Consider the following 23,080-nt stretch of genomic DNA (forward strand, 5'->3'; position numbering starts at 1 on the left):
TTTCTGTGTTCACCTTGGCTGTACATTAGAATCAAATGAGGAGCTTTCAAAAAAAAGTCCAATGTTCTGACCACACCCCAGAGCAATTAAGTCAGATTCTCTGGGGGCAGGAAGCCCAGGCAGCAGCGTCCTTTGGGGCTCCCCATGTGATTTCAATGTGCAGCCTAACTTGAGAATACCTTCTTCACACAGTTTGTCACTTCATAGCAAACTTACTAGGCCTACTGAGGTTGCTTTTTCAAACAAATCTAAGGAAAAAGTCCTGCAGGTAAACTTAACTTTACATATTAAACATGTTCTGATTCTTTAAACAGCAAAGAGTTAAGATCCAGAACATAGAGCCAGACTGTGCTGCCACTGTTTTTTCTATTCCTGACTCTGCCATTAACCAACTGTATGACCAGAGGTCATGACTTAGCTTCTGTGTACACTTCAGATTACTCACTTTTAAATGTAGATAATCATAGCACTGTCCTTCACAGGATTATGGAAATGATAAAATTGCATATGTTTGTACACACACACACCATATATATCTGTACACATACATGCACTATGTAGGTATACATGTAGCACAGCATATAGACACACTATGTATATATGTAGCACATATGCACAACATATATACTATTATAGACTACATATATATGCTACAAGTTTATTATGTAGTTTATTATGTAGCAATAATAGCCACCACAAAGCATATATACGTAGTCCAGTACATATATGCTACATATACTATATAAATATATGTATAAAATATGTATATGCTATAAATATACAGACTGTATATGTATTCAAATTGTGCCTGGCATACATAAAACAGCATATATGTGTTTGCTATTGGTGGTGCTAAGGACAACAATGATAATAATAACAATAATGAAAGATATGTGCAAAGTGAATTAGTGAATATTATATACTTCCCTAGATTTGAGAAACTTATTTATAATAGGTACCAACTTCCTAATAAATCAGTTGTTCAAAGTTTCCATTTTTGCCTTTTAAATTATTTAAATTTAAAATACTTTTAAATGGAAGAAAGTAGTTGTATTGTTTTAGTATTTTGTGTGCGTGTGATAAATGTTTAAATAACCCAGCTATTTAGATTATATAAATTTAGATTTATATAAATTTATATATTTAGATTATATAAATTTAGATTTAAATTTATTTTACCAAAAGACAAAAGGAGGCTTGTTTTGCTGAGTAAATATAGCCTATAAACCTATCACCTTGACAAGTGATAGGTTTGGCTATGTCCCTACCCAAATCTCATCTTGAATTTCCCCATGTTGTAGGAAGGACCTAGTGGGAGGTTTCCCTGCAGGAGTCCTTTTCCCTTGCCTGATGTCATGTGAGACGTGCTTTTCACCTTATACCATGATTGTGAGGCCTCCCCAGCCATGTGGAACTGTAAGTCCCTTAAACCTCTTTCTTTTGTAAATTGTCCAGTCTTGGGTATGTCTTTATCAGTGGTGTGAAAATGGACTAATACAGTAAATTGGTACCAGTAGAGTGGTGTTGCTAAAAAGATACCCAAAAAATGAGGAAGCGACTTTGGAACTGCATAACAGGCAGAGATTGAAACAGTTTGGAGGGCTCAGAAGACAGGAAAATGTGGAAAAGTTTGGAACTTCCTAGAGACTTGTTGAATGGCTTTGACAAAAATGCTGATAGTGATACGAACAACAAGGTCCAGGCGGAGGTGGCCTCAGATGGAGATGAGAAACTCATTGGGAAATGGAGCAAAAGTGACTCTTGTTATGTTTTAGCAAAGACACTGGCAGCATTTTGCCCCTGCCCTAAAGATCTGTGGAACTTTGAACTAGAGAGAACCTCTGCTAGGGCAGTACAGAAGAGAAATGTGGGGTTGGAACCCCCACACAGTCTCAACTGGGGAACTGCCTAGTGTAGCTGTGAGAAGAGGGCCACCATCCTCCAGACCCCAGAATGGTAGATCCACCTGCAACTTGCACCCTAAACTTGTCCCTGGAAAAGCCACACTCAATGCCAGTCCATGAAAGCAGCCAGGAGGGGGGCTGTACCCTGCAAAGCCACAGGGGCAGAGCTGCCCAAGGCTGTGGGAGCCCACCTCTTACATCAGTGTGACCTGGATGTGAGACATGGAGTCAAAGGAGATCATTTTGGAGCTTTAAGATTTGACCACCCTGCTGGATTTCGGACTTGGATGGGGACTGTAGCCCCTTTGTTTTGGCCAATCCCTCTCATTTCGAATGGGTCTTTTTACCCAATGCCTATACCTCCATTGTATGTAGAAAGTAACTAGCTTTTGATATTATGGGCTCATAGGCAGAAGGGAATTGCCTTGTCTCAGATGAGACTTTGGATTGTGGACTTTTGAGTTAATGCTGAAATGAGTTAAGACTCTGGAGGATTGCTGGAAAGGCATGATTGGTTATGAAATATCAGGACATGAGATTTGGGAGGGGTCAGGGGTAGAATGATATGGTTTGGCTGTGTTTCTACCCAAATCTCATCTTGAATTCCCATGTGTTGTGGGAGGGAACTGGCAGGAGGTAATGAAATCATAGGGGTGGGTTTTTCATGCTGTTCTCATTACAGTGAATAAGTGGTATGAGATCTAATGGTTTTAAAAATGGGAGTTTCCCTGCACAAGCCCTCTGTTCTTGTCTGCCACCATGTTAGACAAGCCTTTCACTGTATACCATGATTGTGAGGCCTCCCCAGCCACTTGGAATTGTAAGTCCATTAAACATCTTTCTTTTGTAAATTGCCCACTCTCAGCTATATCTTATCAGCAATGTGAAAATGGACTAATTCAACGATGTCTCCATCAGTACCATCAAACAATCTTGAATTGGCAAAAAAAAAAAAATGAACTACAGAACAAACAAAAATGCCTACTCTACCTACAACATTTGTAATTCAAACAAAAACGCATGGCATTATATCAATACCAAGTACGTTGGGATTTTATTTGCAACAAAGTTAAAGGAATTTTCTCCATAACAGGAAGTAAAATTATTAACAATAAGCAGAATGTATTTCCTTCACATATTCTTCCAATCCAATGTCTTGAACCATTTTTTGGTATCAAAAAGTACAACTATTCCATTATACTATCCTCAGAGCATGGAAAATATCCAATTTAATTTATCCAAAAATAGTGGGAAGAGCAAAATATATGCAACTTATAAAACAGGCATAATTTTGTAATTAAATTATATTAGGAGTAATGAATTTTTATAGTATTAGATGTTTCTAAACTCTGGTTACAATGTATTAAAATAAGCATTGCTGTTGTTATTCGCATAAAGTGTGGTGACGGTGACATAAAAATCATATTAATGCATTTGCACCCTGAAAATGGTTCCGAAGAAATTGCAATGAAGCCATCTCAAAATGACAAGCCTAATTTTAAAACATACTTTAAGAGGCTACACTTGGATTAGAAATTCTACCAAAAAAATCATGAATCACATCTTCTAAGAAGAACTCGTAAATGATTCCATTCTAATAACATTTATTTGCACGTTGTGTCTACATAAGCTAAGGCATCGCGGCATGTCTATTCTACACTAGCCAGAGTTCACTGGTGCAAAATCTTCAGGGGTCACAGAAGTGAAAAGGAGGTAATGTTAAGAAAAATGGAAAAACTTAACTTGGAAATTTATATGGTGAGAATAGATCTGTTCCTCAGCAATCTGAACCTTGGCTTAGCGGCTAAACTATGCTCAAAAACACTGAAGGTTTAATCCCTAAGGTTTTGGCCAGTAGGGAGGAAGAGGAGTGGCCTGACGCCCATGTAGTTGTCACAACCCTAAAGTGATTATCTTAGGAAAAAGGCACAGGCAACCATGATTGTGTCCAATTCTTCCTGTGAATAGTATCATTGTCTCTTATCAAAGTACTTTAAATAATCTTAAAAGTTGCTCCATAAGATGCTTCAAATTCCCAAAGGTCCAAGAAACTTTCACCAATGATGGAGTATTTATTAGCAAATTATCCTCAGAGGGAAAGCCTTTTAAACAATAAATGCCTTCTTTTGCCTTCCATGGCTGTGTTCCCAAAACATTATGAAATACATAAATAAACATCTTATTTGCCCAAACAGACCTAAGCTTCAATGTTTCAGATCAAAAGACCACAGCAGAGTCTAAACAAAAAACAAATCAATGTTGCCTTGAAGAAGAAAAAAAGAATAAAAACATATACATAAATAAATGGTCACTTGGTTTTCAAAACAGCACATTTTTGTGGTCCCTAATAGTTATGGACAGTTGTTTGGTCAGAGATGAATTGTTTATTATGTAGCAATAATAAAAGCCACCACAAAGGATGGAGACTTTACAAAGTAGCAGATATTATGCAAAGTCATTCATTTTACACATTGACTGTTCACAACAGCTCTAAGAGAGTAACACCCATCTTATAGATAATGAAACCAAGGCTTTGATTATTAAAGAGATTCACCGAGCATGGCTCATTAAATACATAGCAGAGTTAGACTGTGACAATCCACATCTGTCACCGCTTCAAAGCTGGTTTCTTCAACCAGCTTTGGGCTTCCCAAATTAGAACTGTTTTAGGAAAACCAGTCTTGGCTTCAAACAAAAGTGTTCACCTAATATGTTCCAATGCCTCTTAACCAAGGAATCCTTTTAAAACACTTCATTTGGGGGCATCTATATTAAGTTGTTTAGCACTATGCATCTGCCTTAAACAGTTGCTAGATAAGGAATCTAGTAAAAGTAGTTTATTTTAGAGGTGGTTTTAGAACACAGTCAAGAGGGGAGAAGTGAGACAGGAAGGGGAGGAAGCCCATAAGGGGAATATTTTCAAATTAGTTACCACTGTAGGTAACTGGGCTTAATCCAACTAGAGAGTTCTGGGATATAATATAAAGCATGCACCTTTAAGTTATCCCACCCAAGAGGTGAGGGAGATGTGGTATTTATTCACTGAATCCCATTGGTCAGGGTGAGTGTGAATTGCCAGGAACTTCTGGGCAGCTGTATGGGTGGCAACATGAGTTTTAGTAGCCAGGAAAAGCAAAAGAACGCAGGCACTGGCCAGCCATTGGAGCCCAGTTTGTGTTCTCAGGAATGATGAGGAAGGGGGTATGGATATGGCACTGTGTCTATTCTAGCTATTAATATCATCAATGCTGCTGAAGGAAATTCAGAAAAAGTGAAGGAAAAGACTTAGTCCGTAGATGCTGCTTCTTAGTCAACAATGACTGACACACTGCTCCAGGCCAAGGAACAATCCCAGCCCTCACAAAGAAATCCTCACATAAATGTTGCTGTTTTTTTTTTTTTTTTTTTTTTAAGAGATAATGTCTGTTAAAATGAATAGCATTTATATTCTAAATTTATAACTACATCATTGCATTTAATCACTCAGTGGACTCTTAAATGACCTATCCCATTTACCATACCCAAGAAGGATCAAAGTTGATGTTTTTGGGATACCCTAGAGAAGTATATCCCAAAGAGAAAGCTTTACTGCTAAAAATCATTAATGAAATGTGTGGTGTCCAGTAGTCTTTTATGGAAGCCAAACTATTTCTAATAGGAAATCACTAGATTTTCTTGTTGACATTTATGATGCATCATCCAAAATATGTTTGAACTCTGGACTCATGCTGAAAAATGTTACTGTGACTTACGTAAATATTTAACTTTTAAAATTTGCTTTTGAACTCTGTAGAAATTTAAGGTTATCGTAAGAGAAGGCTATCTATGGCTACCATTAATGGAAACTGAATCATCACTCTGTACAAACATCCAGAATGGTGTCTCATGCAAATTCACAAGCCAGAACAAAATGGCAGATGGCATGGATGGAAGAACGAATCTTTCTTGTCCTAAGTCACTAGAAATGACTAAATATGCAGGTATAAATTTAAATCTATCATCTAGGATTATGGATAAACAAAAAGAGTTACATGTGTTGAACCAGAAAGTATGAAAGGCAGAAAATAAATGAGACAAAAATGAAGTAGGAAACCAGAACCCAGCAATCCACAGGTATTAAAATGTAACAGATATTTGGGGCATCCAAACAAGGTAATGAAAGTGTCAGCACTGAGTGATAGGAAGAAACTGAAGTTAGAGATCTACCTCACACCAGTCCTCATACTATATTATATATGCGTTAAAAACCTAGATTAATAATGGTGATGAGAAAAGGAATCAGAAATATCTTAAATAAAGCAAAAAGCAGGGAGGTAGTTGAAATGTAACTACATCAAAATTTAAAGCTTCAAGTCATCTTTTGTTACCCGTATATTAAATGTTAAGCAAGTCAAAGATAAACCACAGACAGGAAGAATGTATTTGCAACATTTATATCAGCTAAAGGAATACATCTAGAATACACAGAGAACTGTCAAAACAAGGGCAAGAGATATAAATAGGCAATCCATGTAAGGAAGAACTGAAATAGCCAATAAGTATATGATAATATATACAGTTTACTAGCAAATCAGGCAATTGCAGATTAAAACAAGGCAATATAACATTTGCATCAGTTTGGCAAAAATTAAAGTATTTCCTTTTACTGTTGGTTGGGTTGCAGAACACAGTTCTATTCAAATAAGACTTGTGGGGTTATAAAATGGTAGAGCCATTAACTAGAATTTAGGATAGGTATAGATAGCCTTGAATCAGCAATCGCACCTCTGAGCATTTATCTTAGGGAATCCCTGACCCATATTCCCAGAGAGGGTTACACAGAGCTGACTATTACTCCATATTACAGGCTTCCTTGTAACTCCAAATTAGAAACAAATGCCAAGAATCCATCAATGAGAACTTTCATATTCTTAAATAAAATTTGGTAATTAATTCTTTAACATATGATAGAGCAATTTAAAGGAATTAGATAGATACACACATACTAGCATGAAAAATTCCCTAAGATAGAGCAATTTAACAGAATGAGATAGACACACATGTACTAACTTGAAAAGTTCTCCAAGACATACTGTAAAGTGAAAGGAAACTGTGGAATAGTTAAAATAATATGATGAGACTTAGTATAAAAATGAACATAAGCAAAACAAAATGAAATATTTCCATAGTTATGTATGCACAAATTTATGTAAATGAGACCTAGAAAGAAATTATGAAGCTATTACTATTAGTTGATTCTGAATACAGAACTAGGATTGGAGTCGGGGGAGTGCAGTTTAAAGATTGGAATCCATGGGAGATTGCGGTTTAAAGAAGTTATACCACTTTACTCTTTTACAGATAAAAAGATATTTGTATGGTATCCACAATATTAAAAATAAATACAATTTATAACAAAAAAAAGGAAGTAATAGGAGTTCTTCATGTAAACTATGTGTTTTTCCTCCCCTTCCATTTTAAATTTAATGATGTGTTCCTCCTCCCTTCCCCTAAGCACCCGTTTGATGAAGACAAGGATGAGTTTACTGAACTATATTGAACTTCTTGGATCTGAACTCGTGGCAACTAGTTTTATTTTTACACCAACCTTGGCACAGAAGCAGGGCATCAAGTTGCAAGGCGAAGGTCTAATTTTTTTTATATTCTAGCAGAATAGATTTTGGTTAGCTCTTTAACATTGACCTTTTTTTCTTCTTTAGCCTTTCTTTTAAAACCAGTGGAGCAGATTCTTATAGTTCACATGGTTTTCACAGCTAATACTTCCTGTATTGGTTCCTTGTGCGCACGTGGCACAGATCCAAAGGAAAGTTACAGCCTAATGCAGGCAGGCTCTCAAGTACTCAGGCTGTGCAGGACTCCCTTCTGACCCATGACTTACAGATAAATGCATCCTCTTCACATCACCTACACTTACACAAGAAAACAACTCTGCTGAAAATAGTCATATTCATAAATTCATTTTTGCTAATTTTATTCAATAAGATTTACAGAGCCAACAATACCGTGAAGAGAATTATTAAAATAAGTCCAGAGCTGGTACAAAGCATGAACATTTATCCCTAAAAATAATATTCATATTTATCTGCTTCCACCAACTCCAAACATTCTGTCAGTGTTTCACTAAAGCACATTTCTGCTACCTAAAAATGACTCGCTACCTTTAGTTTTTAATTCCTAAATCCATCATCTGTGCTGTCTTCTTTGTCACCTATCATTTCTATGGTGACAAATCAAAGGAGGGGTTTGGAAGGCAGCATGTCATTTTCTACAAAGGGGAAAGCCATTGGCTTGAAATAAGTGGCTCTGATAATAAAATCTGATGTAGCCACAACAAGAGAAGGACATGCATAGAACACCATACAATGTGACCATTTACCTTCAATGCTATAAAAAAGAAAAACAAAAAGTCTTGTTAAATCCTCTTTGCTAGGAATTTCTGCTCACCTCTGAGCAGACTAGGCCTCAGATGATTGCTAATCCAAGTGCTTTGGTACAAGCTTCATGGACCAAAAAGGGAATATATTGGGAACAAGCCCAAAGGGAGAAGAAAGGCATATTACAATAAATACCAATGCAAGCTTCCAAACCAAAGGAAAACACAGTGTATAAAATCAAGGGATAAACTTAAAGGCATCACATTTCTTTTTCTCTGAGAGGTTATCTCTATTGTGGTACATGTGGCAGATTCCTAAAACTAATTGCCAGATAAAAAATATTTTAAAGAAAGTGGTCCTCTAAGTAGCTTCATGATTGTGTCATTCATCCATGTACCTTCAAATGATCTTATGCAAAAATACCCAGTAAAAGCTTGGCGTGCCATCCTTTATTTGCACGCACCATTTCTCCTAGCACACATTTACTCTAATTCATCACTTACAGTCGTCCATCTCCTAAAGTGGATGAATCACTCGTTCTGGTTCCAGGACTGGGCTTAAAGCCAGAAAGAAAATGACAAACTTGAAAGAACGGTAAGTTTATTTTTTTTTCTTGAATCCTCTCATCTTTTGGATTCTAAGATATATGATCACTGACTAAAAAATAAGCCTCCAAATTCTGATAAATGACTGAGAGATGACTTTGGTATTTAGAAAGTGAAAAGTAAAATTTACTATTTCTATCTCTTGGCTAGAACTGTAATATCCATGAAAAGAAAAGTAATAAAGTGATAAAAGGAATTGCTACCACATTATCTGTTTCAGTTGGTCACAAACAGCATTACAACCCAGATAAAAAAGTTTGCATAAAAAATGAAAACAAATTTTCCTACATTTGAAAATAAGCATGGGTCAAAATACTGGGTTCACAATAGAGACACAACAAAGAACCTTTGGTCCTAAACCCTTTTTCTTTATTAAGCAAAGAAATATTGATGATTGGTCTAGAGGGGAGTTTAACTGAGTTGCAATGAATTATTTAAAAATCCCAGAATATCTTCTGTTGCTTTTACAGAAGCTTGATCTACAAGTTCAAAAATCAAACTGACAGTTTGGTCTCTTGTACAAATACCCAACCTTTAGAAATGCTCTAGGCATTTCATGAATATAGTTTCAATGGTTCTAAAAATATCCTTTAGGAGAAGAAAAAAAACCCAAAAAACAAACCTCTTGCAAGCCATTGTTTTACATATAACAGCAGGAAACCAAATAGAATGTCTAAGCTAAAGCAATTAACACACCCAATAATAAATGTGAGCATTAAGTAGAAAATCTTACTCAAATACAATTTTTGACATTAGCATAGCGTCTATGGTTTACCCCCACTTCTACAGCCACACATGGTTCCAGGGCACACAGATTTAGCATCTAACTCCAGGACAAGACTGAAATTTGCCTTTTGAATGATGTATAAACAGGCTGATTCAGGAGTGGCCCTGGGACCATACATTACCTTCCAGCATGCTAAGAACTCCCCCAGGGATCCACACGGCCCTCACCATGCCATCGCACAAGGCCATTTCCACCACCTTCCTCACAGATATAATTGAGCTTGCCCCAGAGACAGAAGGCAAAGCTGACAGACAACTCCAGGAACTCTGGATATAAGAAACTAATGTGGAGTTTTGAAAGAGCTAACAATTTGTTCCTCCATCAGTAACTGTGGAGGTTCCAGCTATTTTAATGGTATACTATTACTATTCTATTGTTTTCAATATGTATTTAGCATTCTCAGGAAACTCTATTTCATTTCTCCATATATCAAAACTTAGAGAACAAAAACATTCTACATTCTGTGGCCTCTAAGGTTCAAGTATAGGACTGTGGCAATGATGTCTGAAATAATAACCACTTTTCATGCGTGTTCTCATCTAACTGCCTATTAAATTCCAAATAAATCTTATGATCAGCAGACATTCTATTTTTTAATAATTCAGTACAGAATCATCAATTGGTTTCATAATAAATGAGATACTAAATTCATAGTATTGTGGGCAGAAAGCTAATTTAGTAAGCAATTCCTGACAACTGCAGTAATAGGCTAAAGGAATTTTATTCTTGATTTTCTGACATGAACAAATTATCAAGGCCAAATTCCTGCAGGATTCTGAGAGAGTCCTTAATGAATAGCACAGGGGAAAAGAGAGAGAAATAAAAGCCAACGGTATGGCTATTGGGGTCAAAAGTTATTTTCTCATCATTTTTCTGAATCCTTTATGGGTGGGGACTTAAATCAGTAACACTGGCTAATTATGTTCTACACCAAATGTAATTCAAATTTCCCTGTTCTTATCCTAACACATAATATGAGCAGAACTAACAAATACCAATTGTTCTAGAATTTGGCAAATCTAATATTTCAAACTAGTGACTTTGAAAAGTCCTAAATCCTAAGAATATCTTAGATATTCTTTAAAAGTAGAACCTTTAAATAAACTGCAAAAGATCTGTGAAATGCATGTACTTCTATAGATAAGATACATAAATAATTTTCAAATTAGTAAATGACTGAAAAATGTAAGAAAGACATATCTCATTTCTTACCTTATTTTGATCTGTCCAGTAAAAGAAAAATCCCTGAGGGTCAGTCCTCAAAATAATTGGAGTAACAATAGTTGAATCCTAGAAATGTAAGAATAAACATGAATATCAACATATATCATTGTAGAAAAATCTATCTTGGAATTAAGAAGTAATAATTATAAAGAGATTCTCCAAAGTCATCAATTATTAAGAAAAATTTCAAAAGAAATTAGACATGGCATTTTTAACTTCATAGAATTATCCATTATGTAACTCTGGTGCTTTTCTAGGAATCAGAATACTTATACATAACTTATAAAGGTAAAAACCATTATGTGTTTATTGATCAACGTATGTTTTCTATTAAAAACCAGTATTTAGTTTTTCAAATAATTTTAACAGTAAACATCATTACATATTTTGTATGATTAATATTAACTAAAATCAATGCTTAAGAATAGTATTTAAGGCCCAGGTGGGGTGGCTCATGCCTGTAATCCCAGCACTTTGGGAGGCTGAGGCAGGTGGATCACGAGGTCAAGAGATCGAGACCCTCCTGGTCAACATGGTGAGACCCGTCTCTACTAAAAATACAAAAAAGTAGCTGGGCATGGTGGCACGTGCCTGTAATCCCAGCTACTCAGGAGGCTGAGGCAGGAGAATTGCTTGAACCCAGGAGGTGGAGGTTGCGGTGAGCCGAGATCATGCCATTGCACTCCAGCCTGGGTAACAAGAGCGAAACTCAGTCTCAAAAGAAAAAAAAAAAAAGAATAGTATTTAAAATTACATTTGGTCCATAAAATGATTTTTAATTGTAATAAAGAAAGTAAAACATAGCATTTGAGCATCACTATTTCCAAGGTAACAGTAAATAAGGCCATCTTCTACATGCTCAGAAAGATATATACAAACTCGTTGCAAATTTCAATTTTACATGCTAAAATAAAACATTATAGGTATATAGTCTTCTGAGTTTAAAGCATGCATAGTGCAAATCAAAACTCACATACATTGTAATTACAATATTAAACATTTTTAAAATAAGTGTTCTTTTCTCTAAGCAATTTTCAGCAAGACATACCATCTGCACAAGAAAATACATGTCACTGGATGTGGATTTTTGTACTGAAACACTCAGGTCTTTGCAGGAATTACATTTTTTAGAGAGATATAAATTGCCAGCTTTTTAAACATTTTCATACACATAACCGTAGTGTGTCATATCATCTAGCATATTAAAAGAACTTGTAATGAAAATTAGAACTTGCAAAGTTAATTTTGACATTTGGGACTTTTTTTATTCCTAATAGGCAGGGCGATATGAATGATTTTAATCTACATATTAAGTTTTATTATAAGATCCTGGTTCTAGAAGATGTCCTCCTGGGTTCAAATTCCTGCTTGTCCCACATCAGTGCACAACTTTACACAAGTGAAAAAAGAAGGAGAGAATCATCATACCTAACTCAGAAGGTTTTTGTGAGAAAGTATCTAGGATAATTTGGGGTAAAGTATCTGGGCACATTTGCCACATAAAAATGTTCATTATTATTTTAGTGGATTATATTTAAAAACAGATGTATCAAAATACTAAATGAAAGTTTATCAGGATATTCTTTGTTACGGTAGTTAAATAGACAGAACGTAACATAGACTATTTTCAATTATACATTTCGGTGGTATTACATACATTCACCTCACTGTGCTACTATCATCAGCACCATCCATCTTCAGAACCTTTCATCTTCCCAAACTGAAATGCCACATGCATTAAACACTAACTCCTCATTCCCTCCTCCCCCCATATCCTGGCAACCATCATTCTTACTTTCTGTATCTATAAATTCGACTACTCTAGGTAATTAAATAATTTGACTATTCTAAGTAGACATATAAGTGAAATCATATAGTATTTGTCCTTCTGTGTTTGGCTTATTTTGTTTAGCATAAAGTTCTAAAACTTCATTCATGGAGCATGTGTCATATCTCCTTCCTGTTTAAAGCAGAATAATATTCCATTTATGTATATGCCATGTTTTGTTTATCCATTCATCCACTGATGAATATCTGGGTTGTTCTACCTTTTAGCTATTGCGAAAAATGCTGTTATGAACATAGGTGCACAAATATATCTTAGAGTCCTTGGTTTCAGTTCTTTTCAGTATATACCCAGAAGTGGAATTACTAGATCACGTGATAGTACTATGTTTATTTATTTATTTATTTAGGAACTGCAATTCTGTTTTATCCTGATATTCCACATATACATCCTTAACATGCAGTTTGAAAAATATCTTTTACAAGGACTATGCTGTTGCAAGGAACTTCAGCTGGAATTTTAAAATTTCACAATTACTTCTAAATGTCAAAAAAAGACATTTGGAAACAAACAATATTATAATAAAAGAATAATTTTTAAAACATTTTAGGCTTCTTTCATGAGATTGCGTGCATAATAGTTCACAGCAATATTTCCAATAAATCATAGCAATATTTTCAGTCCCATTTTGTTACTTCTAGAAGTGGGCAAAATAAAAGTTTTGACAGGCTGCACACAGCACATATTCCCACTTCTAGAGGAATTTAGAATTAACTGTAGGTGTAACTTATCTTTTTCAGGTCAGTTCCTTTTCTTATCAGAGCATCTGACAAAATTCTAATCAAAATCTTGGTGATAATTCCTTGCAAGGATCCCAGACAATAACATTTAAGTGAGCAGAGTAAAATTTTTCAAAATTTATATTTAGGAACACTGTTCTAGGCTGCCTAGTTTGTTTCAGATACTTCCATTTCTAGCTTATTCCTTCTCCCCCTTCAAAATCAAACCTTCTTTGTTCAATGTTTTCTTGACCCCACTCTTCCGGCCACAGTTCCTCTGTTAAGTGATCATTTATCTCGGCTCCCTGCCTGCTTCCTTCATAATCATCTCTAACATTCCAAGATCAGCTGGAACTTAGAATTCTTGCCATGCAAGGCAGGATTTGACCCAGAAATATATGAATGTCTATTTTCAATTCCACCTGCTTGTTTTCCCACCTCCCACATAGCTGCCAGTGTCTATATTCTCCCCATACCAAAGTAGCTACTCAACGCAGATCTCAAATATTCTTAATTGTCAGAACATATGTCCAGGTTTGAAACATGAAACATATGGTCAACCTTCATTGACAAAGAAACTGCAGACAGGTTGGGACTCTTGGGACCTTTGACTGCAGAATGATGAAGACAACTCTCAGAAGGTCTTTATTTTAATCTTTTACCTCTCCATCAGAATCTATAACATATGTATTTCATAAGACTGTGGCTTCGAAACTTTTGTATGCATCAGGTTCACTGAGAGGTATTGTAAAAACACAGATTGCTGGGATCTTTCTTTGGAGTCTCTCATTTAGTAGCTCTGGGAAGGAGTCTGAAAATCGGTACTTCTAAGAAGCTCATGGTGATGCTGATGCTGCTGGTCCAGGGCCACACTTAAAAAACCATGATGTAGGCCTATAACGGGTAAGGCTTTGAGTCAAGAATATATTGATGCTTTCCTCCAAGAACACCTGTGACCTCAGAATGTAGGCAAACAATATCTTGTAAGTACAGTACTTCGAAGAATTCAACTGTAATTTACTTAAAGTTGTAAGTTTTTTTTCTGACAAATATTTGTCTGAAAAAAGAAAACAGTAATAAACATACCAGTCTTCAGTTGGTAATAGCAGATAATGTTCAGTAAATTTCTACTTGCTGCTTTTTATTTGCTAGAACACATCTTACTGACATTCCAATATCATAAATAGTGAAGACTAATATAGTAATTAAGAAGATGCTATTTAGTAATTTACATCAATCTCTAAAGAGTCTTTAAGCCAAATTAAAAATGATCAAGGAGCAAAGCAAAAGACCTTAACAAAACCTCAAAATCCTGAAGAATAAGAAACAATTCAGCAAGAAGAAAAGGGTCACTGGAATCAACATTAACATTGCAGTGATTTGCTCATCAATGCACTGATACAACTCAATAATAGATATTAAAGAAACTGAGATGAAATGGCAAAGGCACTACTAATTCAAACTCACTTCTAATACCAGTATACCTTTTTTATAAAAATCCCTGACTGAATAGTAACTGATATATCCTCAACATTTGCTCTAAGCAATCACTGTGGCAAACTTCACGTAGATTTTCTCCTTTAACACTCATAATAACTTAAGAGGGAGACATTATTATTATTTCCATTTAAAGATACCTACACCAAGGCTTGGGCTAACGAACTTGCTCAAGGAAAGCCAGTCAAACTGGTATGGGAAGCGCTGGAAATTAAACCTTCTAGTACACGCTCTATGACAGTGGTTCTCAACATTTTCCATTATTGCCCTGCAAAGGAGCTTTTTGGGGTTTTATTTTTCTAATCATCCCCCATGACATTTCAATACAGCAGATACACTGAATATCTGTTTATATGCTGTATGTATAACTGTGCTTTATACCAAAAATTAAAAAAGAGAGTAAGAAGAGTTTTTTATTCCCCAAAACCACTATTCATTTCCTTGGAAGCAACATGGCTCCTGTTGAGAATGCATGCCCTATACTGCTGCTGTCCAGTACAAAAGCTGCTGTGGCTCCCTTGTGACTACTGAGCACTTGAAATGTGACTGCTGAGATCAAGATATGCTGCAAGATTTCAAAGACTAAGAATGGAAACAAGAATAGAAAATACCTCACTAATGATTTTTGACACTGATTACATGTCAAAATGGCTACACTGGATTCAATTAAATATATTATTCATATTAATTCCATCTGTTTCTTTTTCACTAGTTTTAATGAGGCGACTAGAACATTTACAAGTGTCCTATGTGGTTCTCGTTATAGTTCTGTTAGAAGAAACCTTTATGGGGACACACCTTAACAGGGAAATTTCTCACAAAGCAATCTCAGTGCTCTTGTCACACAATTCCAGCAAGATAGTTTATGGTTTTATCCACATATGCAGCTACCATCTAATTTTTAACATTTAAGTAGTAAAAAATAAATCTAACTTCCTAAGTGTCAATTCTTCAGTATCTAACAAGGGCCGTCATGTTGTTCCCCTCTGAGCTACACTTTACCAGGTTGAGGAATGTCATTGGCTCTGTCATGCCCACCTCCCCAACAACTCACAAGTTGAAGTCCTAACCCTCAGTACCTCAAAGAGTGAGCTTATTTAGAGATAGGGTCTTTACAGGGATGATTACGTTAAAAGGAAGCCTTAAGAGAGGGCCGTAATCCAACATAACTGGTGTCCTTATAAGAAGAGGACATCTGGACACAGGGATGTACAGAAGGAAAATGATGTGAAGATGCAGGAGAAGTCAGCCATCTACCAGCCAAGAAGAGAGGCCTGGAACACATCCATCCCTCATGGCCCTCAGCAGGAAGCAACCCTGCTGACACCTTTATCTCCCACTTCCTCCAGAGCTGTGAGAAAATAAATTTCTGTTGTATAATCCACCCAGGCTGTGGTCCTTTATTATGGAAGTCCTAGTAAACTACTACAAAGCATAACCCTAAACCTCAAGGCTCATGTCATGGGCCAGTCCACAGACCCACAGCACATTCCTTAGCACCACTGTCAGAAAGTCTCCTGGCCAAGGTTGACCACAATTCTCACTCCACAGCGCTTCTCATGTTTTTATGCTATTACAAGAGAACACACATGAATAGAGGCATGCACTTCTAAACTAATCAATACTACAGAGTCAACAGGAAAAATAACAAGCCATGTTCCACAGGGATTGCCCAAGGCTTGCATCAGGAAGCAGCAGAGCCAAACACAGCAAATAGAGACACTGAGGGGAAAACAGCCATGCAAGGGACAACGAATTCTAAGGGTCACAGAAAATCAGATGTGATGCCTGTCAAACTAAACATAAGCAATACAGCCCTGACTATGAAATGAAAACATTATAAAGGGAGTCTTGGATGCTAATTGGGGGATTAAGATCATTTAAGTAAAATATCCGTGTGTATCAGCATTGATGAGACTTTTCCTTCAAGAGTGTGTCCACTCTGAAATTTCCCAAAATAAAGAAAAGCAGAAGAAATGAAGAAGGTCTAGAGTAGAGGATACAAAACAGTGTAGAGAAGCAATGTGAAGATACTGGTTTGCTACAGGACAAGCAGAAAAATCCCTTTTAACACAATGTTGGGAAACGATGGAAGCATTGTTCTTCAAGTACCATGCAAGATATTTCAGATAATCACAAGAGAACCAAATTAAAGCCCAGAACCCCAATCAACCTAGGTGCTCCCGGCTTAGTGGGGACATCAGATAAGAAAAACCAGGGCGTGGCGGGGTGGCTCGTGCCTGTAATCCAAGCACTTTGGAGGCCAAGGCGGGCGGATCACCTGAGGTCAGGAGTTCAAGACCAGCCTTACCAACATGGTGAAACCCTATCTTTAAAAAAGAAAAGAAAAGAAAAAAAAAAAAAAACAATAATTTCAATAACATATAGCTCTGGTGGCATGCAGTGGCATCTCATTGTGTTTTTAATTTGCATTTCCCCAAGGACTCATGATGTTAAACATCTTTTCATGTACTTACTGGCCTTTGGGGTTGGAAGGAGGGCAGTGAACTGCCCTGATACTTCTAAGAGCACAGTATATCATTTATCATTTTAATCAGTGGTTCTCAACTAGGGGCAATTTTGCAACCCAGGGGACTTTTGACAATGTCTGGAGACAATTTTGGTTGTCACTACTTGGGGATTTGGCAACTGACAGCTAATATCTAGAGCCAAAGATGCTGCTAAGCATCACGTTACACAGACCAGACTCTACAACAAAAACTAGTGGGCCCAAATGCCAATAGTGCCAGGGTTGAAAACATGGATTTAATCGTTTCTGGTTGATTTTATCTCTAAAATCCTGCAAGAACCTAAGCAGTATATATGCAGGTCCTTGCCATCCATCCACATTATCTGAGCCATACTCTCCACATGCTAATTCTGCTTCTGTCCTTCAAAATCCTGTGTTCTTTGGCTCTTTGGAATACCCACACCTACTGTTCCCTCCACCTGACACATTCTTCTCATGTAGAAGAATCCTACTTTTCATAAATAGAATTTTCCAGGGAAACTTTCCACACTTCCTATACTCACTTGACTTTTTTCCTTTGTAGCAGTTATAATGAAAATAATTGTGATTCTATTTGTTTAGCATCTCTCTCCCCAATAAGGGCAGGCATGAAATCATTAATCATCATCAATCCACAACACTAGCACAACGTTTAAAAGAGACATCAGTACATTTTTAAAGTATGACTGGTGAGTGAATGAATAAATGGGTGGAAGGTACTGCAGGAAATAAAAACAAGGAAGATTCTGAAAAATATCATTTGGGGTTGCTGGGAGCCATGTTGCCCACAGCCATAGCAAGAGAAATTTCAAAGTAGTGGTGAGGGCAGAAAAAGGCTTTGGAGGGCTGAGAAGAAGTGGGTAGGAGGTGAGAACAGGGAGACAGTGAGTGCATTATGCTTTCATAGTAGAGGGAAGGAGATGAGGGAAAAGATGGTAACTAAAGGAGAAAAAAGGGCTGGGGAACAATGTGTTGGTTTTGATGTTAGAATTTTTACTAGTAAAGACATATTGATATGTTCTCAGGGAAGCTTCAACTGAGGAAAAACTCACATAGATACTGTCAAAAGAAAGGGGAGTGGTGGCAGATAATAATGAAGTCAGGATTCAGAGATGCCACGAAGGATGGGCTCCAAAATATAAATGCAGAAGGCGAGGTGCTTTCTCAGGGGCAGGAGAGCAGCTGGAATAATGGAGGGGGCCCAAGTACATTAAATGAGGAGTGGAGAAGGAGGAAATTAAAAGCATTGTCCCAATGACTTCCATTGCCTCTGTACACAAAGAATGGTGCAGGTGGAAGTTTATTATAAATCAAATTTAGAACTATGTCTTGTCACTTTTCTCACTTTAGTAATAAAGCACAAGTATTCTTTTTTCTCTTTGTGAATCGTCATCGTGATAGAATGTTTTCACGATGATGCATCTTTTGTTCTGTCACTCCCAACACTTCTGAATTTCTTTAATGGCAATTTTCATTGCAATATTTGGTGTACATACGAGCATCTCTTTCTGAAAATAGGAACTAATGGTAACATTTAGAATATGAGATACAAATACATTAAACATCATATTCTTCAGCCAATATTGAATTACAGTGGAGTACACACTCAATCTTAAGCCATATTTGGACCTTAAATGAAATCAGCATTGTAACAGCAGTGATCTCTGCACTGTCAATAAATATTTTCCTTCTCAAACTCACATGGAGAAATCCCATTTAAGAAGACCACAGAGACCCTTAGGAGCCTGGGAGATTTCAGATGGAATGGAAGGAAAGGGAGCAGGGTATTCCAACCAATGGCACACAACACCTCAAAGGTCACAAAGGTCTCACAGGAGCATGGCTGTCCTCTAGGTCTGCCTCAAGGCTGCACACTCCCCTGTGTGAACCCACTGTGAGCCAGACATGCAACAGACAATTCCTTCATTCCACAAGTATCTCCTGCACACCACCACCGCCAGGGTGCCAGACCTATGTTCTCTGCTAGGAAAAAAAGACAAATAATTATAAAGCTATAGCCCTCCAGAAGCCCTGCTCAAGTTGTAATATAAACAAGGCATATCCACCTCCCTGCACAAGTAATATAGATCTGGTCTCTCAATTGACACGACCTTGCATTCTGCATCATGCTTGGGAGCAGGCAACTCACCCTCTACACTTCATTCATGCCTACCATATTCTTAATCTTCCATGTGATTTCTATGAGAGGCCATGGGACCAGTCTTAACAGGGATCAGCAAAACACAACATTTGAAAGTATGTTGAGAGGAAGAAAAGGTGGAGTAACAAATATAGAATCTTGATGAATGCAGAAATGTCACTTATTAGGCAATAAAAACAAAAACATTTGTTTTAACATTATATCTGAATAGCTGTCTTTGCATGTGCATGTTTCCACACTGATGGAAGATGTAAAATATCTTTAAAGACTATAGAGCATACATTGCCCTTTTTTTTCTTGATGGAGTCTTGCTCTGTTACCCAGGCTGGAGTGCAGTGGTGCGATCTTGGCTCACTGCAACCTCTGCCTCCGGGGTTTAAGTGACTCTCCTGCCTCAGCCTCCCAAGTAGCTGGGATTACAGGTGTGCACCACCATACTCAGCTAATTTTTGTATTCTAGCAGAGACAGGGTTTCACCATGTTACCCAGGCTGGTCTTAAACTCTTAAACTCAAGTGATCCACATGCCTTGGCCTCTCAAAGAACTGGGATTACAGGCGTGAGCCATGGCAGCTGGCTTACCCATTTTGTCTCAAAGCAGCAGTGAGGTTTTCCAACGCTCACACATCTTGCATGGTGTAGACAAAAAATGGACTATATATGCATCATTAAAAAGTAGCTATTTTAAAGACAATAGCTCAAAAGCTGAGTTTGTAGGGATCTAAGCTTCATATGTATGAATCCTAAAATAACAGAGATTCTTTGGAAAAATCTTTAAACTTGTATTCATTTAGACTCTGTTAAAAGTTTTTTGTTGGCCGGGTGAAGTAGCTCATGCCTGTAATCCCAGCACTTTGGGAGGCTGAGGTAGGTGGATCACGAGGTCAAGAGTTCAAGACCAGCCTAACCAATGTGGAGAAACCCCATCTCTACTAAAAATACAAAATTAGCCGGGTGTGCATGCCTATAATCCCAGCTACTCAGGAGGCTGAGGCAGGAGAATCGCTTGAACCCCTTAGAGGAAGGTTGTGGTGAGCTGAGATTGCACCATTGCACTCCAGCCTGGGCAAAACTCCCTCTCATTGAAAAAAAAAAAAAATTTGTTGTTGTTGTTACCAAAAGGATCCTGTTTGGGGGCATCATGATAGACTGGAAAGGACCCTGAATTTAGCCAGAGATCTAGTTTTAAATTCCTATTCCAGATCTAACTAGTCATGTGTCCTTGGACAAATCACAATCACTAGCTTCAATTTACTTCTATGTGAAATGCAAAAGAAGAACCCTTGCTCTTTTTCCTACCATCCAAGGTGGGCTTGATGACAGAACTGGGATAAGCAGGGTTGCTATATAAGCACAAATGCCTGCTATTAAGACTCACTCTGGATATTGAATTCCAGAGGAAATATTATTTTAAAAACTCCATTTTACTCTACTGTAGTATTGAAAGAGAAAACTATGTAGGAAGGTTAGTTGATTATTATATTTTGGACTGAAAGTTGTAAAATCCTAGAACCACAAAAGGCCATATCAGGCAGGACTTGGTGCAAGAAACAAAAATCTCTCTTGAATTTTGAAGATAAAGGGTCTTAATATAAATAAAGCACTCGACAGAAAGACTGGAAGGATTGAAGGAGCGGGCTTTAGGTTGGGTCTCCACGAATGATGCCGGAACATAGCAGCACAGGCCCTTGAAGAGAGCTAGTGTCTCTACCACGTTCAGAAAGGTGAGAAATCAAGAAGGAACTTCCAGGGTCCAAAACATCAGTGTGGTTGAAGCCAAAGAAGTGTAAGCTGCCAACAGGGAGTGGCCACTGTCACCACTGCCTCTCAGAGATACTGAAGAACTATTACAGAAGATGCCATCTCTTTTAGCATCTCATGTATCTCTAGAAAGAACCCAAGGGATACAGGAGAGTGGCCTCTTTAATGTTTCCACCCTGCACATTTCACATGCATGAATTCATTTGGTGGAAACATTAATTTTCAAGAAGAATATTGGTCAGATAGGAGTCTGGTAAATATAGCTTTAGAAGTCCAGACTCTGTATTATAGAAAGCCCTACTAAGAAGATGTAGGAATGAATGCTATGTGAGATTCAACCATATCCAACACAGCACACCTGAGGAGAATCACGACTGGCATCCTTAATTTTTTTCGACCAGATCAATTGCTGATTTGTTCTATGGTTTTCCAGATTTATGAGCTCATATAGGTTCTTCTATAAATTTAAATGGATTAAAATTAAATTAAATTTTCCTTACCCTTAACTATTTCATAGACAACTTCCAAAAAATTTTGATATTTTTAATGGCAAAATAATATCTATCATCTAGACATCAATGCTATATATTGATATCCAAGTGACTACTTCAGGCAAATGTTTTCTTTATTAATCCAATTTCTGTGATCTTGTTCATTGGATGTCAATTTAATAAAAAGAAAGAGAACATTAACCAAATATTGTAAACTAAAATGCCCTTGAAATATAAAATAGATATAGGATGCTCTTATTTCTGTTTTAATATAAGTAATAATTTTAATATAAATAAAAATATTTTTTAAATTACTTTAATATAAATAAAAATACCTCTTTTCCAATTTTACATAATAGTCTGTTACCCAATTTATAATCGTTTCTTAATAAATGTATAGATTTAGTCAACCTTGATTAATAGATACATGGAAACTGTTTTTGAAATACAAATTTAAATAAAACATTTGAAAATTAACACATGTTAATGATAATAAAATTAAACACTGGATCTTAAAGAGATCAGAGGAAAACCAGAGAGACTCTTAAAGAGCATAAGCATCTTTTAGATCCTATTCCAAATAGTTTATTCCTTTATATCCTATGTCAGTGAGTTAGTTACAAAAATCAATGGCATCTTTATGGTCATATACGTAAATGACCTCTGAAATATGTCTATATTTCCTTTGCCTATTACACAAAGGGGCACAAGGCTCTGATTAGGAGATCAGACGTAGGACAGGGAAAAGATTAGATGGAATAGACTGAAAAGTGTTTGAGCATATGGAATTTATGATACAATCTAAAAGGTTACATGAACATAATATTAGCTCCGGTAACAAGAAGACTAATGTTTTCAGTTATCAGAGGTTTGTTATTTAAGTGGAGACCCATAGCATTAGTCAACAATTCACCATCAATCCCCTTCCATTTTCTGCTGGTACTTCTTGTTCATGATAACATGAAACAATTCTGATAAGGAAACATTTAACTACAGGTTACCAAGTTCCACATAAAAAAGCAAAATGTTTCCGTTCCATTTATATATCATTGCAGGTAAATATAACCTGAATCTATTTATTGATAGGCTAAACTTTCAAAGGAAGCTAATAGCCAGTGCAAATTATCCTCATGCACCATAGGTAGGAAATATCAGTGTTAAGCAAGATAAGAGAGAAAACCTATGAGAGAAAAATATATTCTA

At 36.7% G+C, this 23,080-nt stretch overlaps 1 protein-coding gene across 2 annotated transcripts in view; it reads right to left on the reverse strand.

Moving 5' to 3' along the window:
• Window positions 1-23,080, reverse strand: part of PLCB1 (phospholipase C beta 1) — a 757,711-nt gene that overhangs the window by 729,083 nt on the left and 5,548 nt on the right. For both annotated transcript variants that reach the window (XM_032295662.1, XM_032295663.1), the window contains exon 2: window positions 10,883-10,960. In XM_032295662.1, the coding sequence (XP_032151553.1) occupies window positions 10,883-10,960 (78 nt within the window). The remainder of the gene's footprint in view (window positions 1-10,882; window positions 10,961-23,080) is intronic.

The sequence above is a fragment of the Sapajus apella genome, unplaced genomic scaffold, assembly GCF_009761245.1.
Source record: "Sapajus apella isolate SASKATOON/1434 unplaced genomic scaffold, GSC_monkey_1.0 scaffold33, whole genome shotgun sequence".
Taxonomy (NCBI): Eukaryota; Metazoa; Chordata; class Mammalia; order Primates; family Cebidae; genus Sapajus; species Sapajus apella.